General features: G+C 38.1%; 1 protein-coding gene across 4 annotated transcripts in view; it reads right to left on the bottom strand.

Annotated features, from left to right (window-relative positions):
* Positions 1-19084, bottom strand: part of GRB14 (growth factor receptor bound protein 14) — a 58277-nt gene extending 39193 nt beyond the window's left edge. For 2 of the 4 annotated variants that reach the window (XR_005626659.1, XM_039700837.1), the window contains exon 1: positions 4256-4363. Coding sequence is in view for 1 of the 4 variants with exons in the window: in XM_039700837.1 (XP_039556771.1) it covers positions 4256-4279 (24 nt within the window). In the remaining 3 variants the exon portion in view is untranslated. Of the gene's footprint in view, positions 1-2954; positions 3029-4255; positions 4364-18861 lie in introns of those variants that run through there. The other 2 variants (XM_039700849.1, XM_039700828.1) reach the window with 2 other exon arrangements.
* Positions 19085-23237: the final 4153 nt, after the last annotated feature.

The following is a 23237-nucleotide window of genomic DNA, read 5'->3' as shown; positions in this document are numbered from 1 at the left end:
ACCACTGATGGTTTTGTATACAAAACACTCTAGAAAATCTGATTGCTTGTAGAGACCGGAATCCCAAAGGATAGAAAAAAACTCCCTTTCCCTGCCTGCACCTGAACCACAGGGACTGCTAAAGTTAGTCCCATTTTGATTTCATTTATACATGTGGGATCATTTTTGTACAAAATAAAAACAGAAGGAAGCTTTACTGGCGTTATGCTAGTCAAAGCAGGAACTATATAACTGGTCAACCAATATATGATGACTACACCAGAATCTACTATTAGGCGCCAGCTTGAGTATAAGGAGTACATATTCAGTGCAAAAATTGTCTAAAATTCTGTTCAAGAGTAGTTTCAGATCTAGATTTGGCCTACATCATAAAAAAGGGGATGAGTGCTGCAATACCCTCCCTGGAGGAGGCTCTGTCAGTAGCTCCCTCCTAAACAGTTCCTAGCCACAGTTCTCCCGCAATGACAGAAAATGCTGGCCTGCCACCCTCCTTCTTCCCTATTATCCATCACTGAACCACTAGCCTCTCCTCATCTTCTGTCACAAGCAGGGACTTAGTATCTGCAAATACTGTACAACAGAAGACTGAATTTCAGGCAGTTCATGAATCCTTTCAGAGCTAACATGAAAGTTGCATGCTCCCTCAAACAAGGATCTGAGGTAGATACTTGCAAAGCAAGTTTCACATAAAGTTTACGTATTAGAGGAAAGCAGGAATTCCAGATGTTCCCAAACAAACTGCAGCTATCCTAACATGTTGGATTCACAAAGGTGGCAAGACCTTTCTGTAAGCCTACACCCTAGCTTGGCTTCTAGCAAGCTTAAACATAAACTTCTTTCAAAAAACACACTACCACTCTTCTGAATGCAGTTTGGGTCTCTTCCCATTCCCATATATATTCCTCCTTCCAACCTTCCTTAACTCTTTTACTGGCTCAAAACCTTTATTCAATTTGTAACAAACTGCAGATAAAGAAGTAGCCTATGTCTAAGACATAATTCTGTACTGAATTTCCAGTCACACCCATCCTAATGATTTACCTGTGATTATCCCCCTTACCTTCTCTCAGAATCCTCAATAATTCATTAAAGAAAATATTCAATTTTAAATAAAGACTAAATTCAAAAATTTCACCTCAACTACCACAGATTTTCTGATCACTGATCCTTAAACCTTTAAAAACCTTCAAAGGCCAATCAAGTCCATCTCCCATTCCCTCCATCTCTAAGAAACCTCTCAGTTGTCTTCAGAAGTTTGCAGGATGCTGCCCTTATATTACTGTATTATAGAAACATTTTATTACTACATTGTAGAATCAAAGAATCCTAGAAAGGCTTGGGTTGGAAGGGACTTTAAACATCATCTAGTTCCAGTCCTCCTGCCATGGGGACCTTCCACTAGACCAGATTGCTCAAAGCTCCAATCCAACCTGGTCTTGGATTATATTATTTATTATTGTATTTCTTTTATTTCTATTACTGTATGAAAGACAAAAAGGGCACTGGCATTGTTTTTGTATTTGTAAATTACTATTTTTCAAACTGTCCTTATGAAGAGATGTTTCATACATGAATGCTTGGTCTGTATACAGTAATTTTATAAAAGGTATCCATTTAATGACACCATTATCATGTCACTTAAAGTGGCTTTATGTAAAATTCCTGGATTAGCACACTGGCCTTTCATCTCAGGGGTCCAAATGCAAAACTGAAAAATTACTTTCATGCTCTTAGCCTTGCAGACAGACATTACAAATTCTCAGTACAATTTGGCTTAAGTGACCATTTTTCCTTGGGGGAGGGATAAGTGTTGATTAAAGCAGCATGTGATTTTGGGCCAGAAAAATAGATGGAAGAAAGATGCAAGAGCATCTTGAAATTTTCACGCCCAGTCTTAGATCTGAGCAATGTAAAATCACATCTTCTGTCATATTTCTTCCAGTTAAAAGACACTATACAATCTCTTCAAGAATTGCTGGAAATTATTCAGCTGCAATATGTATTGACTATGTACACAATGCTTTTGAACATCATCTGACCTAGCGTGTTATGAAGTTCACAGCTGTCGTGGAAAAAAACCTACAAGTCTCTGTTTACACACCTTGCATACAACATCAAGTGCCTAAGTCTTCTGCTTACCATGTAAGAAATCTAATAGACTTGTGTTTATATTGAAAAAGTCTTTGGTCTTGAATGCATTATAACCTTTCAAATCTAATTTTTAAAGTACCTTTAGAGGAGTATGAAGTTATTCATACAAAAGATAAAAACATTTACTCTCAGTTGGATTAAGTATATGTCTAGTCTATACATACTATATCAGTCTGGGTGTGATAGCCTTCAATATACATAATTCCCCATGTTCATTAAGCATGTAATTTTCCCATCTGTGTTACAAGACCCCTTGGAGCCTAAACAAGACTTGGTAGCTTTAGTTAAAAATATATTACTTAAGAATAAAACACATCAACTGTGATAAGTACTTCACATCAGACTTTAACACAGAAAGTACAAAATAACTTTGGACTAAGTATATTAGACATTTTGAATGAAAATGAGAAAACCGAAGTGCTTAAGAAGTTGGCAGAACAGATTAGCACATTGACAATGCAAAATTTTACCTTTTGTGAGATGGAAAAAGAAAGACTTGCAATTTTTGCAGTATTGTGATTCAACTGGACTTCTTACACAATTATCTATTCCAGGAATTTAAGAAATAATTCTTTGTAATGACTGATACGCTAAAAGAGTATTTAATGAGCTAATACTTAAGTTTCACTTGACTAGGCAGTGTTAATGTAAAAATCCTACTTTTCCAGGTCCTTCAAGTGCAACAAAAAGTAGAAATTGCACCACTTTAAGTCAAAGGTTCTAATGCCCACGAGAAACACAAACAAATTTACACATGCACATGTGTCAGTCACCCCTTACCAGCATGGCTCTTTCCTGCCTACCTTCCTGCCTTCCTTTCCTCCAGTATTCCAATTCTAGAAATTAAGGCATTGCTGCAGAAATAACAAAGCCCCTTCTGTAGAGGGAAAACATACTTTCAGAAGGAATTCTACATGCCTAGATACAACCATCACAAGCCTTAACAAGCCTATTAAATTTGGCACACAGTGAGACCTCAGTGAGGACACATGCCTTCAAGAATTTTTTGAAATAGCATGCAACCCAATAGCTACCTACCTAAGGCAACACCCTATGCTGCTTCCTCCTACTGCTTCCATTAATTTTATTTTGGGTTTACAAAGTGCATAGATAAAGAGAAGTAAAGCCAATAACTGTTGGCAGCTAATTTGATAACAGCATGAAAAAAAAAAGAGAGAGAATGTGCAGAAAATTATCTTACTGTGAATTTGTCAAATAACTCTTGTTATTTTCTCAGAGAATTATTATCTTTCAACATCAAAAAAAAAATAAAAATCAATCCACTGAAATATACACTACAGTTAAAACTGAGTTTCCCAGCCTTCTGAATGCTAGATTGAGTGAAGTTACACCTCTCCCCTCCCACACAGCACCAAGTACTGCTGTGTGCATACCACAGGAGTCTAACACAACTACACACTGCAAGAACAAAGACCTTCCTCTCCTAACATACCATTAACAAAACCCAGACAAAAATAAAATAACTATGACAACTCAAGATCTGAGCTCTGAAGGGGTGCTAGAGGGAGGAAGAGAGGACTGGGAGGTAACCACAAGATTGAGAGGATAAGAGCTGAGAAGTGAAGGCACAATTTTTAAAGGGGTATGTTTGAGAAGTGTAACAGAGATAATGCAAATTGTTAGATGACACCGTGTTAACACTGTGCACATGTTGCACGTATCCAAATGTTGAAGTTTTTATACCAGAAAAATAGTATATTATCATGCTAGTTAAAACAGCAGCATAATCTAATCTGTACCAATCAATCCCAATTATGTTCACAGGCTGCCCTTCCAATTCAAACAATGAGATAAGATAAATTAACACCATATATATCACAAATCAATAAAAGTTATGTGTTTATATACTTCTTTAGACCCACAGGACTAATATATGCTGCATTCCACATAAACTGCTCATAAGAACCATTTAATACTGTAGCAATATTTCAGTGAACTTTCATTTTTCACAATGCTGATACATTAAAAAGCCACTGAGTAACAGAAGAGTCTATTAACAATGAGTTAAGCACATTATGCAGCAATGAGGTTTTGAAAAATATCTACACATTTACAAAATAAATCGAACTAATTAATAACTTACAGCTTGTTTGAAATAACTTCTCATAAGTTAACATATCTGGCTCAGCAGAGAGTCATATTTCTGTACTTCATTTCCGTGTGTATTTTTAACTTCACAGATAGCCCCAGCGCATTGAGTTACACCAGGCAATCCTAGTGCACACAGATGTAATCATTTTGCACTGCTTACACTTTTAATTGAGACAACAAAAAAAGGCAAGCTACAGTGGCTATGGAAAAACACTGTACAGTGTCACCCTGGTTCCCAAAATACATGATGGGCCATCCACTATCAAGGCATTAGCCAGAACTGGTCAGGAAAAAGCACATTGTGTTTAAGGCTGATGCAAAACCTGTGGAAGCAGACTCCAGTAATTCTTTGTTAGGAACAGTATTGTAGACTTCAAAAGAGGCATATTTTAAAGCAAACATGACACTTTAAAAACACTAATCTGTAAGAAAAATAATTTCCTGCACAAAGTACAAAATTGTAGTTACAGAGAAAAGAGCATGACTAAAAAAATCCGATTATGGACACATATATATTTATGAAAAAACATATTTCACATTAAAAACAATCAAAAATTTCTACATTTATCAGAAAAGAAACATTATTGCTACACTATAGAAATTTAAGAAAAGGTGAAAAAATAAATACAGCCACGTTTAAACATTGCTATCAACCCATACTAATGTCAGAATTAAAAGACTGATTTAAATGCCATACCCTTTTCTGCAGAGTTATTGGCATAACTGCAGGCAATGTTACTCTTCTGGAAGACAAATTCATGTCTGCTTTTCAAAGAACTTGCCAACCTTCATCCAGGTGAATAACACAAAGCAGAACAAAGTAGTTAGCAATATTTCTTGAAACCTAATTCCTCATAACCTAAATATTGGAGAGTCAGCACAAAGACTAAGGCTCTAGTAAATGTCATTCCATTTATGTGAATTCAGTCCTACTCAAAGCCAATGACAGAACACACTGGGGTAGGACAAAATAGAAATCAACCAACCAAAGAGCTTGAAAACTTGTGTTCTGTCCTTGGAAATGCCCACACTATCTCTGGCTATAAAAATAAGCAGAACAACATGCATTTCTATCAGTCAGAGCATTGTCTTTACTGTCAAAACAAAACCAAATCATTAAAGACTGCATTCTAACACCTCACACTGAGTGGTTACAGTCTTGGGGCTTTTTCTCTGGCTTTTTCCAGGGGAACAAAATATTCTTCAGTGCTTCTGATCTTTGAGTTTCAGAGAAGTAGCTGAGCATAAGAATAGATTTAATAAATCCATGGAGTTTAATTATATGATTCTTAACTACCTTTATTCAAAGCAGAAGCAAAACATCCCTTTTACTTTAAGTAATGCAATTACTACCTTTCCAATGCAACCAAGGCCTGAAAAAGTGACACATAAAATGTTACAAGGAGTGACATTTAAGACATTTTATGAACCCAAGGTTTTGATCACTCCCATTCACATAATTATTTTATGTATCAAATATCTGCATTAAAAAAATCTGTTTTCATTAACATGGTTTGACAAAGGAAATCTGTTTTTTTCTTTCCTTCTTTGTCAAAAAGGCAACATTTTGTATTGCTTAAATGATAAGGCAAGCTATAATTTTTTAAAGGTCTCATAATGCACTTAATAACAGATTTTTTTTCCTGCTTTTATGCAGCATGACTAAGCAATATTCCTGTTGTAAACCGAATTATTAAACAGATGTTAGAACTGCGATATTGAGTATTTCTTTTATAACTCTTGACCAAGCAGTTCTTATCAGAAACATTGCTTTTCACAGCTGAAGATTGCAGACAATTTAAAAGAATTATTTGTATTAACCATTCATAGCTTCTTGAAGAAGAACACATCAGATATGCAGGCTGCTTTATTTCATAGACAGTCACTGCAAGTATATTATTGATCATACACCTGATGTATAGGTCCTAAAAGTATTCAGGACTGACTTGGTAAATATTACAATAATCCATACTAAATTTCACTAGAACATATTTATAAGTTTGGGGTTTTTTCCCCCCAGTGGAAATAAGCACACTCTGTATTAATCCCAAGGTATCTAGAAAAGAATCTCATCTCCAAGACATAAGAAACTGTACAATGACAAAGTTAAAAATAAACAATTTTATTGCATGGGATTTTCTGATTTAAGAGTTTTCCAGGTGGCAAATACATAACAAGTCTCTGGCACCACTGAGATACTTCATAAAACATTAATCCAAAGCATCTCTTTTCATGTTAAATCACCTTTCTCAAATCCTAAAATCAGTAGTACTGAAGTAAGTTCTGTTGATGAACAAGAGGAGCAAACATCATAAATACAAAAAATACAGTTCCCTCCTAAAACTAAAACCTGCATTGCACTGGCATTTTACCAGCAGCTCTCAAATAGTAATAAAATACTGCCAAGGAACAGGAAGTAAAGATAAATATTTTCCTAAAATTTCAAAACCTGTTGTCCTTGATTGAGACACACAGGATGGAAAAAAACTGATAAGAAATTTATGCCAAGTCACAAAGAGAATTTCTTTAGAGACAGACATTTGATCCTCGTTGTTAGCGTTAAAACAAGAGCTCCTACTAAAACTATAAACCAATTAAAATACAGTATTATTATTAAACAATCCATTTCCTTGCCTCGTAATAAAGGTTCACTTTTCACTTTTACTCCTTTTATATTCAGTTTATAGCAGCAACAAATCCATAGCAACTAATCTTTTAGGTTTAAGGTACTTATTTCATTTTATTTTTGTCCAACTCCAGTCCAAAATCTTTATGATTGTTTTGATAAAATAAAAAAGTACTTCTGAGATGAAGTTTAAAGCATTAATTACGTAACATTTGGAATTAACATCCTTTTCTACTAGAGATAGATATGATAAATGTCAAGTGTTTGCAATTAGGTTTTTACCTTTCAGGCACACAGTTTTTATTTCCTGTGGGAGCATGTTTTCAAAATTCTATAATATAGCTCCAAAATTTTGCTGTAAGAGCCAGGAAAAGAACTTGTGGTACCAGAGCCCGATCCCACAGGCATTTTACTCAAGGAATATTAGACATGCACATAATTGCAGCACCAGGACAAAAAACTCCCTCTACTCTTTTTCCCTCGGATCTTATGAAAAACTGTTTGGGTAGTAGCAACTGTAGAACTTGCAGCATTGCATTAGAGACTTCACTGGGAAAGAAACAAAAATAGCCCAAGCCATTTTTCCTTACCCCTGGGTACTGAAGGTCCTTGGCTCTTGAAAGCATGTGCAGCTTTTTGCTCTATGAATAAAATTGACCCATTTGTCTGCAAGGTGAAGCAAAGGCTCATCTTCTTCAGTGAAATTATCTGTATTGTATCTTTTCCAACCAGATGAACAGACCAGACCCATTCAGAAAGTAACCGAGTGTTGCATTTGACTTGGTAATAAAAATCCAATATTCAAATAATTATTAGGTTTAAAAAAATATTGCAGTAATTTATGTATCCTAGTGAAAGTAAACATGGTTGCATCCAAGAGTACTAAAAATAACATTAAGAATTATTATTTTTTTTTAAATTTCACAAACACATATTTAAGAAAATAAATGGAATAAAACACAACTTCTAAGTGCAAGCCTTGCAGAATCACTTCACCATGTAAAAGTCAAGAGGAGTTCTATTGATAAATGTGAGATACAGAAAGGCTTTGAAAGCCAAATATGCCTCCTGGGAAACATATATGACCACTTTATTTTTTTTCCTATAGATAAAAGATTTTACTTGTCCATGGCAGGTCTGCAAGGAATTTTGCTGGTACTGGTAGACAGGAAGGAAATCAGATCCAGCTCACTTGCTGAAATGGCTATGTTTATGCAGCTTTTCACTCCTATTTTTGTCACTAAGCTACCAGATACAGTTGTGAAAACATTGTGCAGATACTTTTTAGATACTTCAAAATATAAACCACTTCTACTTCTTGCCACTTAAGAAAGCGTGACTAAATGGAGTGGGCAAGAATTGAAATGCCCTTAGTAAATCAGTAACTCCAATAAGGGTTTTGTAACAACATATGGAATAGAGATATCCTGCTAGAAGAGGAAGGTCAGTGATGTCCTTAAGGCACTGAATATGGAGTCACAAGAGCTGATCTATTCCTAGCTCGGCCAGATATAATGCAGGAATGTGAGCATTTATAGGTAGCAAGAGCAAATCAGACTCAGCTTTTGCTTCAGTAGATCAAAAAGAAAAATCCAGATAATATAAATCCAGTAAGGTTTATAAAAATTTTGGTGCTATTTTTTGTACTTGTCTTTGAGCTCAGGCAGTAGTTTATTACAGAAGACCAAGGCAAATCAGGTAAGTTATTCATGGTGCCATTTGCCCTTCCTTGTGAGAGCTCCTGTCTGCCTGCACAGTCACTTTGTCTCTTTAGCAGAAGAGCCCTTTAATATGTGACCATAGAAACACACACTGGGTGTTTTTTGCACAGGTGCATTTACATACTCTTGACAAATAACTCCTTACTTTAAAACCACCCCAAAAAGAGAGGTTTCAAAGTGACTGAGGCGCTGTTTTTCTACTCATATAGTCCCTTACACAAAAAAAACCCGAATAGATCTTAGCCTTCCCACAGAGCATACAGTACACCCTTTTGGAGGGTGAATAAGGACTGGTGCAGATGCAGTTGCACTAAAACAGACTGTATTACCTGTAAAGCAACACAGACATTACAATGTACCCAGGAAATTCACGAAGTCGGAGCCACAAGAAACATAACGAAGCTTTCCATCCTTGACAATTTTCCTCACAAAATGGGGGGGGATCTTAAAGCATTGTTACACATGCTACTTGCAAAGCTTTTCAGCTGCCTATTTTTTGTGATCAATAGGTTCAAGCCTGATAGAAAAGCACACTGATGAAGCTCTGTCAGCTGAGTTAAGAAACCCTTGTGTTGTATGGGCTTCCCTCTCACTACATAGCACTGAATTCTAGCAATTATGAGAATAAATTCTTACAAACTTCCAGCCTGTTTCTCAACAGATGATACCATTTCTGTGTCATTATCAAGAGCTTGCAGCTGTTCATAAACACCAAGACTTAATGTAATCAGTAACAGGAGTTATCATAACATAACTAATATAAAAAGGCTATTTATAGCCCAAGAATGCAGTAATTGAAAAATCCCATTCTGATCACAGGACAATCTCGTGTATATTGATTTCCTGTGGATATAATATCAAACAAAGCTAAAAGACAAACCTACCAGTATGCAGTACAAGCATATCAGAAACAGGCAGGAACACCTCATCAGTATCCTAACTAGAAGCACAGGCACTCAACTAAGATAATCGATATATGTTCTCTCTTGAGACTTCAGTATTAAATATCATGTACACTACTGGGCTAAAATATGAGTTGATTAGCTGCAAATGAATGTTCTGTGACTTGAAACAGGAGAAAAGCAACTCCACATTGTTACTAGAGCAGAGGTCTAATTTCTTTTCCCTCTTAATTTCTCCTCCCACAACTGCCCTTCTTGAAAGATTTTTGCTGGCCTGATTAGCTTTTTTTTTTAAATATTCCCATCTGAGGTGACTCCCATCAGGACTATAACATGAGAGGCATGCTTAAAAACCCCAGCTTGAAATTCTCCCTTTCTGCTCAATCCCAAATAAAAAGCAGTCATGAAACTGTGAATGCCTTTAGAAGTAGCAGCTTTCAATATGCTGAAGACAAAGACAGAGAACATGGGCATTGGTCAACTGTTATCTCCCACTTATCACCGCCAAATTTCAGCACTAGCTAGAGAAACATGTGCCATCTTCTTCGTAGGAACAAGTAACTGCTAGAAAAGTTTGAAAACTCTGAGCCCTGAAATCCCCAGCTGGAAGCGGTATCAGTTACTGCCTCTGCACACACACAAAAAGAGATCAGCATGAATTGTCCATAAGAAGATGCCCTTCCACTGCCTGGCCATTGGTGTTCCTGCTATACAAGCAGCAGCAGACAGCTATTATCCTAAAAACACTCATCTGACTGATCTGCAGATGTTAAGACACAGATATAAGTTGTCCTATACTACACAGTATGGTAAGAAGGATGAGAGATCTCAGGGTTATTGACAATTTCTATACATTTTCTTATGCAAGGGAAACTGAAAGCAGAGAGTGAAGCATGATAACAGCAGGCACAATATCAAAAAAGTGAGGAGTTATTTTCCTGCCCTAACAGTGACATCTCCAATTCATCTAGTTTTCATTACAAATCTAGCTTGATCTCTTAATTACACCTGTCACAGACTAAAGATTACCACAGCAAAGAGTTAAAAAGGGCATGAAGCAAAAATCATGGGGGAACAACCATACTGTATCAACAGCTCTGGAATTATCATGTGAAAGAACAAGTAAATCCTCAGTTATCTACTGTAAATAGACACAAGAAAATAGGAATGCTTAAAGAATATTAAATTATTTCATCAATCACAAATATTCAATACTATTCTACATGGAAGATCAAGTCAATTCCACCTAGTGAAAACTGACCGGGTTCAACAGTGGTGTTTATATGGAGGCATGGGGGTTTTTTAATATAAAACCTAAATTATACTTATTGTGTCAACATTTATGCACACAAGTAGGATGGGAATATGCCTCTGCTTGTTTCTATAGTTCTCAAGCTCTTATTTGAAAAGATAATAACTCTCAGAACATCAGAAATGCAGTAATCCGAGGATATGCTAAAAACTGCACCAAAACTCCTAAGAAAAACTGATCTGAATTTGAGCTCCATTCTTCAGTTAATGCCCCAACACTAGAATAACAAAGTTTCATGATAATAAAATCATGAAAATTCAATCATCTTACACACTTTTTAGTACTGTAAAATAAATGGTAAAGTACCTTGTATTTGCTTCTTCTGTTGCACACCTTTTCATTCAAAAGCGGTTGTAAACCTTCATTAAGAATCATCTAAGTTGTCAACTTTACTAAAGCTGTAGAATTTAAGTTATTTAACTATTAATCATTGACTACCCTAGTCTCATTCAATGCAACTACAAACTGTTTATGATATAAAAATAGCAGTAGCTGATATGACACAGGTGTTTAAAATACTGGGCAATGACACAACAAAAGCAGACCAGAAAAGAAAAGAAGTTTTATAAGACCAGAAAAGAGCATTGAGGAAAAACAAAATGGAGAGAAAAAATATCCCACAAAAATACTGAAGGCTTCATCTAATTTTATGAATATTACTAAACACTATTCTGATTAATCTAGACTGTGTGTCCCAGGAAGTCAGAGGAGAACGTGCATCTGTTCTGATCAAAGGCAGTTCACACAATGGTCCGCAGAAGGAAGATGCCAATAGTGTTCTGCTGCTACAGCACTGACCTCTTGCATGCCCTCCTTAACACAGCATCACTTCCTCACAAGGCCATCACTGAGAAGAAACCTCAAAAAAGGTCTGTCAATAACAATTTCTTTAATCATGGATCTGTCTACGGAAGGTATGGAGAGCCTACAAAATGACCCAAACTTTCCAGCTCTCCAGTCTAACACTAAATAAAAGCACCCATCCCTGGGAGCAATTATAAATAAAAACTGTGTTAGTATCAATCACATCTCATTTCCTCCTGAAAATTATGAGGATTCAAGCTCCATTCATGAGAGTTCAATCTTTTAATGTCAAATTCAATAAAGCTGAATTATCAAAAGTGACTCAGCAGCATGAGAGAGTTCCCTGCAGTTTCACCTGGCTTTAACTGACAAGTCTCTTGTATATTCAAAGAAGTTGATAATCTTTGTATCATCATCTGCTCTAGACACAGAGACATCAGAGAGCCAAAATACCACACAGTCAATGCAGAATTCAAGAGAAAAATATGAAAGGTTCACTTCTTGGAAAAATTAAGGTTTCCAAATTTACAGAGGTTTTTCTAGACAAGTTATTAGATCTACTGCAACATCACAGAGGTTTCTTGTTCAAAATAGAACTTCCCAAATAGCACAGAAGAAGCAGTTTCTTGTGCTGAGAAAACTAGCCTAAAAGAAAAGACAAGCAACTTTAGGTTTGACTTTTAGGCTGATGAATCCAAAACAATCAATATCCAAAGGATTGTTAAAACCATTCCAATCTGACAAACACTAGCAAAATGTCTACCAAAATCTTTGACAGTAGTGATGATTTCTTTATTTTATACAAGTAAAAACTGTAAAACTTAAAGCCTAACACCTTCCTGATGTTACAAATTAAGCAAAAAGCTTGCAGAGGCAGTATCTTAGTAACCACAAAAGTTAAGAGTGTCCTTGTTTTTTTGCCTATTAGAATGGGGGGGGAAATGCTATTTTTGTGAAGTTAGAATGTTTACATCATAATGTTTTCAGTTTTTTGTTTGAGTTGTTTTTGGACAGTAACAAAGTTAAAGGAAACACTGATGTAGAGTTTGACAGAAAGCAACTAATTTCAATGTAAAGAAGATAAAGTAAAATACAAAAAGAAACAAACAGGTGATTATTCTGAAATTTCCCCAGGCTGATATATCAGACAGCTCGTAACAGGGCACCTCCAGTATAAACCAGGCAATATTCCTGATTGCTAAAACAAAAACTGTTCAACCTTTTCTCCTGACTTTTACCTATGTAGACAAGTGACTTTCTCTCACAGTGTTAAGATGACTGGTCAAAGTACAAAGGTACCTGCATTAAAACAGCAAGTTTTAATAGGGCTCTAAATAATTCCAATCTACTGTAACATCAATAAATATTTCCTTGGTGGGCAGGTACAACCATATAAATGAAGAACAGAGCACAGCAACTGGAGCGGAACACCAAAAGAAACATCACAAAAAGGAATCCAAGTGAATCCTTTTTGCAATCCTTATATTAGAGACTTCATTGAGCTCTTTAAGTTGGTTCTGTACAAAATGTTTTTACTGTTTATCTGTAAACTGGTTGGAAGGACTTCTTCCTTTCCCTTCTGACTTTAAAATCCTAAGTCTTGTATGTGTAATTTAAGGGAAAGCCATGGGGAAAACTGATACATGTTTAGAGGCTGTAAAGAAGAAAAGATTTGAGAAATTATAAAGGAGGACATGTGCAATTGTCTCCAGCTTGGAAGGAACTCTGGTAAGAAATACACAGACTGGAGTTACAGAGTAAATTCAAGTAATGCCTCTTTCGGTTGGAAAAGATGTTGCAACCCTCGGAAATTGATTAGAAATTTATGAACCATTGCATTTCAAAATAAACCCCTTTTTGTTTTCGCACTGTTTGAAAGTCAAGAGTAAACAGATATTTCAGACAAAAAATCTGTCATGAAAACACTTAAGTACCAAAGACTTAGCCCTGTATGTCTGCTAGTAGAATTATATGCAGTTTTGGAGAATGAAGCTTCAAGCAGATACATTAGAAGACCCTGAATTATAGCTGTAAAAAAAAAATGGTGCTCCAATTATAACAGTCAATGCTCAATATCATTCATTAACTTAGAACGGTACACATTTAAAATAAAAAATCTGCTTTTAAACATAAAGTTCCTGTTAGCTCTTCTTTGTCAAAGAGCTTTACATGAAAATCTTTATGAATACAAAAAGCAAAGTCAATTCCACTATAATCACATGTATTTGAGGTCTCCATACAACTGATTTCCTGGAAAGAACATTGTGGGAGTATATTTGGATTCTACAGGATAAAAATATCTACTTGTTTAGAACATCAAGAAAGACAAAAGAGGCAAGGTAAAATTTCAGATTTTCTTCACCTTGAGATTTACTTGAGTTTTATTTTTGCACTCCTAATTTAATTTAAAGAAACAAGGCACTAATTACCTTGAACTACTTTTGTCATGAAACACTTTTTGGCTTATCCTTGAGCAGGGCAAGAACTGACACTGCAGTGAAAATATTCAGGTTTTGTTTTCAGAAAGCAAAAAAATTAAGCTTCCATAAAGCTACAGTAACCTCTTCTTAGTTCATCTGACCAAAGACAACAAGAACAGAATAAGATTTCTTGCAATTCATACTTTTCCCTACTAATATTTATTTTGATCATAATTAAAGACAGAAGTGCAGTGTTTTATATTTTCACCTCCTTGTAATTTCTTAGAAAACACAAGCTCTGAGGCACAATTAAATTTTCTGCGTGAGTGCATGAAATCCACCTAAAAGCAGCAGATGCTTGATTCCTCAGAGGAAGGCAACATTTCCCACCATCCACCAAACTGACCCTACTGTGGTGGACATGAGGGAAAAGATGTTTTTTTGGCCTATTCAGATAAAAGTCTTTCACTCCGAAACATGAAATTCAGTTTATCTGAACACATTTCACAGAATCAGAGAATCACCCAGTTTGGAAGATACCTTTACAGTTATCCAGACCAACATCAACCCAAAGCACCACCACTGTAACCCCTAAACCATCACCCAGCACCAGATGCAGATGCCTCTAAAACAGGGATGGTGACTCCACTACCCCACCGAGCAACCTACTCTGATGGCTGACCGCCCTAACAGTAAAAAAATGTTTCAATTCTCTAACGTGAATTTGCCCTGCCTCAGCTTAAGAACACTTCCATGTGCTCTGTCACTGCAGGCACCGCAGAAGAGACCAGCCCCCACCTCACTCCAGTCTCTTTCCAGGGAGCTATAGAGAGCAGGGAGAGGTCTCTCCTGAGACTCCTTACGGCTAACCAAAGCCAGCTCCCTCAGCCACTCCTCACAAGACACATTCATTTGCCCTGCCTCAGCTTAAGAACACTTCCATGTGCTCTGTCACTGCAGGCGCCGCAGAAGAGACCAGCCCCCACCTCACTCCAGTCTCTTTCCAGGGAGCTATAGAGAGCAGGGAGAGGTCTCTCCTGAGACTCCTTACGGCTAACCAAAGCCAGCTCCCTCAGCCACTCCTCACAAGACACACGAGAATTCTCGTCCGTTCATGAGCCTTGTTACCCTTCACTGGACACTCTCCAGGTCCTTTTTCCAAGTGAGGAGCCCAGAAATGGACACAGCACTCAAAGTGTGCCTTCACCACTCCCTGGCCCTGCAAGAACTACTATTCCTGATACAGACCAGGATGCTCTTGACCATCCTGGCCATCTGGGCACACACCGGCTCGTGGTCAGCTGCTGTCAACCAGCACCCCAAGGACCTTTTCTGCTGGGCCGCTTTCCAGCCACTCTGACCCCAGCCTGAAGCACTGCATGAGGTTGTTGTATCTCGAATGCAGACCAGCAGTTGGCCATGCTGAACCTCGTGCCCCTGGTCTGGCCCATTGATCCAGCCTCCCCAGGTCCCTCCACAGGGACTTCCTGCCCTCCAGCAGATCAAAATCTAACCCATCTTTCAATGGTCTTTGAATTTGGTAATGGTAGGCTCAATGCCCTCATTCAGATAATCAGTGAAGATAAGACTACAACACTCCTCTCTGGGGGACACCTCTAGTGACCAGACACCCTCTGGATGCAGCAGCACATTCACCATCACCTGGCCATGCAGACAGTTCTCAACCCACAGCGGAGTGCACTTGTCCAAGCTGTGGGCTGCCAGCTTTTCTGCATTTTTTTGGTGAAAGAGTTGTTAAGCACTGGAACAGGCTGCCCAGGGAGGCAGCAGAGTCACCACCCCTGGCAGTGTTCAAGACACTAATGGACATGGCACTTAGTGCTATGGTGAATCAAACATGGTGGTGGTTCAGTCAAAGGTTGGACCCAACAATCCTGGAAGTCTTTTCCAAACTTAACGATTCTGTGATTCAAAGATATAACACAAAATTCTTCCAAACTGCAAGGGGGGAAAAGAGATGGAAAGCTGTGTTGGTGAGGCAAACCAAATAATGTTCAGAGACACAGACATACCACTTCCCAAGCACAGAGGCAAATCACTATTCTGCTACGTGGCTTTTATCAATTTGCTTTTATAAACTTATTTTCAGTGAGTCAACCCCACAAACATGCTGTTCAAGCAGCATGTTCAACGTTTTGAGAGGCTTATGATAAAAGATCATTAGAAGACAGTAAGAATTTCAGCTTAGAAAAACAAGAATTCAAAATAACGTTAATAATCTATTTCAAAGTAGAAAGATTTCAGATGTCACAGGTGCTACGAATAAAAGAGCAGATATTCATGACAACTTCTTTCTTCTACAGAAGCAGAAAATCTTTTTTGGAGAGAAAAACAAGACAGAAGAGGCATCTTTTCTTTTTTTTTTTCTTTTAGAAACACCCATTTTGATAATAGTTACCTACAAGACATAAGTAGAAATTCACTCTGCAATTTTCCTGCCTATGCTTGAAATTAAACGCACAGAAGAAAAAGAAACTAAATCAAAAGCAAGCAATCTAAAAGAAGAGTCACTGAAAACATATGTAGAGAGGAGAAAGAATTCTGGCATCTGTCAACGCTATGCACAAAAAAAAAATTCCTAAGACTAGCTGACTTCTCTTAAAAATTAGTGAACTATCAAACTGTAACAGTAATATTCACAAATTTTTTGTTTACAGATATGTATTTGCACACAGAGCTGCTACAAAGTTGACAAAATAAGGACAGGGGGTGGAAACATTTCCAAGCAGAGTTCCACAGCCACCTGTGGGAAGCCAAAGTCACAGCCAGTTCACTTCTCTTTGCACAACTGCTTAGCATTCCTCTCTTTTTAAACCGGAGTAATTTTTAACCTATTAGAAGACTTCAAAGTGAATTTCAAAGATAAAAGTTTAATTTGACAATTGTCATTTGGCCTTAACTTTAATAATTTTAGATGAAGAATGCAACAACAGTCATACTGAGTCTAAAAATGGTCTGCTTGGCCTAGTATAATTTCTCCTTATAATTTATTTTGTTTATGGCCATAAACAGACACCTAGGCGACAGAAATCACAGTTTTGTTAAAATGCCTCCACAAAAGTAACAGAATATTTCTCTCCATTTTTCTGGTAGCTGAAAAACAGGTCAGGCCCTCCAACAGACACCAGCATTATGTTAGCTCACTTCTGTCAGGAAACCAGTTGTTCTTGTTCCTGCTTTTACCAGAAGGAGCACTACATTCTTAAATGAAAATCCAGGAGAAATGGAAGGACCGTGAGCAGGAGTCATCACAAGAAGTACAAATGAACCTTTAGAAAGAAGAAGTAAAGTCAGTGAAGATATGAACTTCACCTTCTGGAAGACTGAAGCTAACACAGCTGGTTTAACCAATCAAGCCTGTCAGTAATGTTAAATAAGACTGGCCACAAAAGCAGTTGACCTTTGTGTGTTAAATCATGCTTCCCAGTTTCAAGTCCAAAGATTACCACAATGACTGCGATTTAGGCCTGCAACATGACTAATTTAAACTATCTTTTTAAAAATGTGACTTTTAGTCCTTTTATTCTGAAAGATAATATTACAAATTCAGTGTTTTTCCTCCCTCTGCAGAGACAGTCAATGCTTCCACCTTGCCCAAGAAGACTAGAACAGTTTTATCCCACTGCATTAGCAACATTCAGATGCACACTGGCCATAATGCATCAGATTAGTATTGCTATTGTAGGACAAGTACCAAAAGCAATAAAAGTAGTCCAGAAAGACACCACAGCTTATAGAGAGACACCATAGTGGACATGCAGAATAGGGCAAGATCGAATTAGGGCAGTTTCCTAGACACATACATGTTTTTCACTGGAGAAGTGAGGAGAAGGCTCCTCCTTAGGGTGCTAGCCACAACTTGGCTAACAAAGTTCTCTGGCAGGTGCACAGAAACAGCTGTGGCAGGTTAGCTTCAGAAAAGTAAATACAGCTACAAGAAACTTCAGCTTCCAGGCACATTCTTCATGCAAATCTAAAAACGGAATAACCAGCAGCAGGTTAAGTTCTTACACCTCCAATATCACCCTTTAAAATGTTAAAACAGACCACCAAAACAGCAAGTGTGAAACAAGCGTGAAGGAGGGAGTAATTTTAATGCCACAGATGTTCCTTGTCAGAACTCCTCCTAGTCTCAAGAAGAGAAGAGAGCATAAGACAGGTAAGCTTTCAAAGAGTGAAACTGATCTTCAACACCAGTAACTAACCTCCACTAACTGGAAACTCTGTCTGAACAATACTGCCAGGTCTTTCTGCCCACCCTGGCTTACAGTTTAAGGTCTTAATGGAAATACAGTAACATCAGCCATACACAGATAAACACACATGCATATGACATATAGCCAGGTACACAGCATCTGCTCCTTCCCCATCCATTTAGGTTTTTCCTGTTATCTTGGCAAAATTAGAACTTCAGAAAAGCTGCTCAGTGACTGCTAAAACCCTCTGTTCTGTAACACTGATGACAGTAATTGGAGGTGGGGAGGAAGGGAAAAAAGAAATTAACTTCTCATTTAAGGACATAAAGTACTGCCTGCCTGCCCCTGGTTCCACTTAAATTGAAAAATCTGCAGAGCCACACACACACTCTGTGAGAGAACAGTCATGTCTTAAGTCACAGATTTCTAAACCTCATTTTCTACAATCATTGATGACCTACAGAAAAAAATTCACCAAATTACAGAAATATGAACACCTCTATTTTAATAAAATAATTTAATAGGTAACTGAGCTTTTCCTCAAGCTTTCATTTAACCAATTTAGAAACTGTCAAACAATAATTTATAAATCTTACCTGCTTTTTTCTTGAAGTTGCCTTGGGCAACAGACTGGCTGACAAAACTGATGCAAACGGCGAGCAACACAGCTCAGGAAAAGGATTTGGAATCGATGGGTTCTCCAAAATACTGTCACCTTTCTTTTTTCTCCTATTTCAACAGAATACATAATATCAAGGAATAATTTCAACAGCTGCTGTTAAAATTACAATATCCAACCAGAATACATGAACTACTAAGGCACTAATACCACGATGCTTCCTGGGTGCAGCAATTAGCTTTCTTTTTTGGAGTTATTTTATTTAATCAGTAGGCTGAATATATTAACATACAGTGCCTAACACTACTTGAAAGCAATCCAAGTATTCAGCTCTGAATATAAAGTTGTTTGAATATGCGCAAGTCTTTGCAGAGTAAGAGCAGAGATATATTTATATTGGCTTCTAAGGACATTAGTAAATATTTTGTTGTCCCTGTGTTTATGCCATTCCCTATGTACACATATTACAACAGTAGATACATGTAACTTCTCAGCAAAACTTTCCAAGTATATCACAACAGTATTTTAAACAAATGGAAACTTTTTTCTAACCAGAACGGAATCAAAGTGACTGACAAGAGAAAATAGTGCAAAGCAATCCATTCATTTCTGTTTTCAGTTAGTTTTCTATTGGCATCTCTGCAGCTCCATCATAAAATAAATGTCTCAGTTGTTGCTGTCTGCTGAAACAGGATTATGTCACAAGTATCACCAGCCAGCATTTGCAGGAGTGGGGAAGGTAATCACTACTGTACTTGCCTAAGAGCCCAGTTATGCACAGGTTTAAAGTATCACATTAATAATGTGGTTGTTTAGACTGCTGTGTACATTACAGTGCATGGTTTTCTCACATAAAATATTTAAGAGCACTTTGTCTACTTGATTTCATCTGAAAACCTGCACCCAAAGCACCTGATGTATTTGCATCTGCCAACATATTACAAGAGTTTTCTACATGTGTGAGTTAATGCCCCCAAGCCTCATATTTTACTTTACTGCCTTCTTTATTATCATTCCAGATTTCATATTGTAATTAGTACCAAGTGGGGAAAACCATCAGAATAAGGTTACAATACAGAAGGAAGATACTTCACTTACAGAAAATCCTCACCAAAGTGGTGAGGATTCATCTAAAGTGATATTTTGCTTTAGGAGGAGCAAAAAATCCTGTAATGCAGTATTTTAAGATTTTGTAAACTTCAGTCTACCGAAACTCATCAGTTGCTTCACGAAAAACCCAGCTCATAGCTTCCTTTACTAAGAATAGAGACCAATGCCTTCAAGAACAGCCTGAGAGGTAACAACCGGGGTGCACACCGCTGACAGCGGAATGCTCCCGCTGAAGCGGTTTTATCTCACCAACACTCTGAGAAAGACACTGCAGGGACAAAGTAGCTGCTGGCTCAGCCTGACAAGGCAGGCTCGGCACTGCCGGCTCCTTTCACCTCAGGCTGAGAAACCTCAAAAATAAAAAGAGGGGTGGGGGGTGGGACACGCACGCATCCGCAGCGGCGGAAAGTGTCTGCAGGGCCGGGAAACAACTTTTGAGCTCCAGGGAAGCGCGGGCCGGTCCAGAGCCAGGCCGCCCCCTCCTGCGCTTCGCCCCCTCCCCAGGCCGCCGCACCCCGGCCCCGCCGGCCCCGCGCGGCGGGCGGCACGGCCCCCGGCATGGCCCGTGACCTCCTGCCCCGCGCCGGGCAGCGGGCTCCAGCCGCGCACCGCCGGACGGGCCTGACACGCGACTCAGCGCCTGGCAAATCATTGACTAAACTGACACATCCCTCTGTGCATCGGGAATTTATGGACATGCCTTGGAGAAAGAGGGAATGACCGAGGCCGGGGGACAGACCCGTCACCTTGTGGCAGAACAGCGGCTCTTGAGGAGGCTGGGGCCAGCAGCAGGAGGGCCCAGCACTCCCGTCCTGCCACAGCCTGGAGCACGGTGCATTGTGGAAAGGTTTTCCCTCGTGCCCAGGGCTGTTCCACAGCAGCCTGATCCTGCTCCGCTTGATGTACACAAATCCCTCTGTGGCAGTTCCATGGCCGTCCTTATCAGCATTCGTCCGATTTCAAAATAAAAACTACCCCTTGCTGTATGAAGAACAGTTTGATGGCACCAAGCAGAGTGGGCAGTACTGTTTAGGTTAGTCAATTCCATGGTCAAAAACTGAAAGCCCCTGGTGAAGACAGCACCATATAGAAACCCTCTGACTGTCCTTGGCGTGGTCAGGGGCAGTAACTGAGATGTGAGACTGGTAAAAATGTAGAATGTTTTGAGGCAAATCCTTTGCTGTTTTCCTGAATCTGCTGGAAAAAATCATCACACGCAAGCCAAGATTTCAATTCTGGAGAAAGATTTTTGTGTCATAGAAGCAATACTCGCAGTTTTCATTTTGGCTGAGTCACAGATGATTTTGCAGGACATTCATTTTCAATGAAATGAAGGATTCCTTGTCCTCTGAACAGCTCATTCTGTTACACTTACAGCAGAAGTCAAAGTCTGAGTTGATTAACAGTTCTTATAGACAAAGTCTGGCAAATATATCAGGAATTCTGTAGTGTCAGATAATTGACTGAATTTGCTCATTTCTTGTGAGAAGCTATCCTTTTATTAAACTGCAGAGACCAGGCCACTGTGGGTTTTTGCCTAGTTGATTCACAGGCGTAACTGACATATTAAACCTCATTGTCTTCAGAAGAATAGAAGGCAGGAGAAATGGTATAGGTGTTCTAGGTAGAAAACTGAGACTGGAAAGAGATAAAAACCTGCAAGTGTCAATTGTATGCTGATATTCATCAGCATTAAAAAAGTTCAGCAAGAAAAAGAAAATACATTTTGACTTTTCACCTATTCTGTGCAATGTGTTACAGAGCTGCAACCTGACATACATGGCGTGTTTTTGTGTCTTTGGCTTAGTCATGTAATTGTTTTAAAATGCCAGGCAAATAAAAATCACAATTAGAATGAATAACAGCAAATAAATTAAATACTTTATTTTTCAAAATATCTTTGGTGGTAATCAAATTAGTCATGGCAGCAGCAATGGCACTTCTAGAAAAAAATCCATAAAAGTGTCATGTTCACTTGCATGTTGTAAGAAACAAATTTACTTAAATTGGTTTTTTATATATCTCATAGTCTGTCCTGATGCTTGCTGCTGCCAGTGCTTTCTCTGGGAATAGCATTGCATGAGGGGAGTGCAGTCAGTGGAATACTGAGGCACAGAAGGACCTAGGTGATTGTTCCAGTGTAGGCACTGGAAATGTTGTATGCATGAAAATGTGAAACTAAAAGTTCTCCTGCCTTACTGTCTCTCTTTGCAAACAACTGCAAGAATAAAAATGGTTTCCTGAGCTTGGCTAAAGATATCTGAGAGCATTTGACCTAGAATCTGTTCAAGTGTAACCTTTTTTAACTCCTTCTTTGAACAAGTACAAACCCAGTAATCTCTGAACAGTTAGTAGAGCTGATATTAAAAGACCAGCACATTTCAGCTAAGACCCAACACCAAACCATTTGTTGAGCTGTGTGACTTGGTTTCCTTTTCATCATAAATACACTTAAGCTGTCTAGTGTGTTTATTTGATAATTGCTATGCTTGTGCAGCACAGTTGTTCTTGTTAGATTTACCATTTCCCAATGTCCTGGGTTAGCTATTTGATGCTTGTATCCCCAGTTGTCTGTTCTGTTTATGTTGGATAATAAGTTTTGCACCTTTAAGGCTGGTTCTGAGAGCAAAGGGGAGAGAAGACTAAACTAAATTTCTGTGTATTCTTCAATACTCAACTCAGTAGGCTTATTCCCTGTCTTAATTTTTACCTTTCTTAGTCATAATCACATCCAGGTGTTTATCAAGTAAAATTAAAATATATACTGAGAAAAATTGCAATGGATTCAAGCTATTCAGTATGCACCCCACTTCCAGAAAATCAAGCTCTCCAGTTCTCAAAAGCCTGTATGCTATTTAGAATCACAACACTTGATTAATGTGACAAAATTATGCCTTTAATTAGAGTAAACTCAATTATTACTGACAAAGTGGAGGTTCAAAAAATCCAAACTACCTCTTATTATCTTCAAAAACTGTAGAGGATTTTGGTGGGTTTTTGTTTTTTTTGTCCCCTTCCACACATCCTCCCTTGCTTTTTATCAAAATACTCGCAATATATGTATAATATTGCATATTATACAATATGCATGTAAAGGTTCACTGCCCTAAGAGAACTAATAGCCTACCTTTACACCATCATTTGTTGTAGCTGCAGTAGTAGAGAAAGGAATTATTTCTATTCAAGTACTAGACTGAAGCCACAGAAATAGCTACTTTTTCCAGTGCAAGGCTACAACGAGGC

Source organism: Passer montanus, unplaced genomic scaffold (genome assembly GCF_014805655.1).
Source record: "Passer montanus isolate IOZ18808 unplaced genomic scaffold, ASM1480565v1 scaffold1, whole genome shotgun sequence".
NCBI lineage: Eukaryota > Metazoa > Chordata > Aves > Passeriformes > Passeridae > Passer > Passer montanus.
The sequence above is the reverse complement of the archived record's forward strand: the minus strand, read 5'-3'. Positions and strand labels throughout refer to the sequence as shown.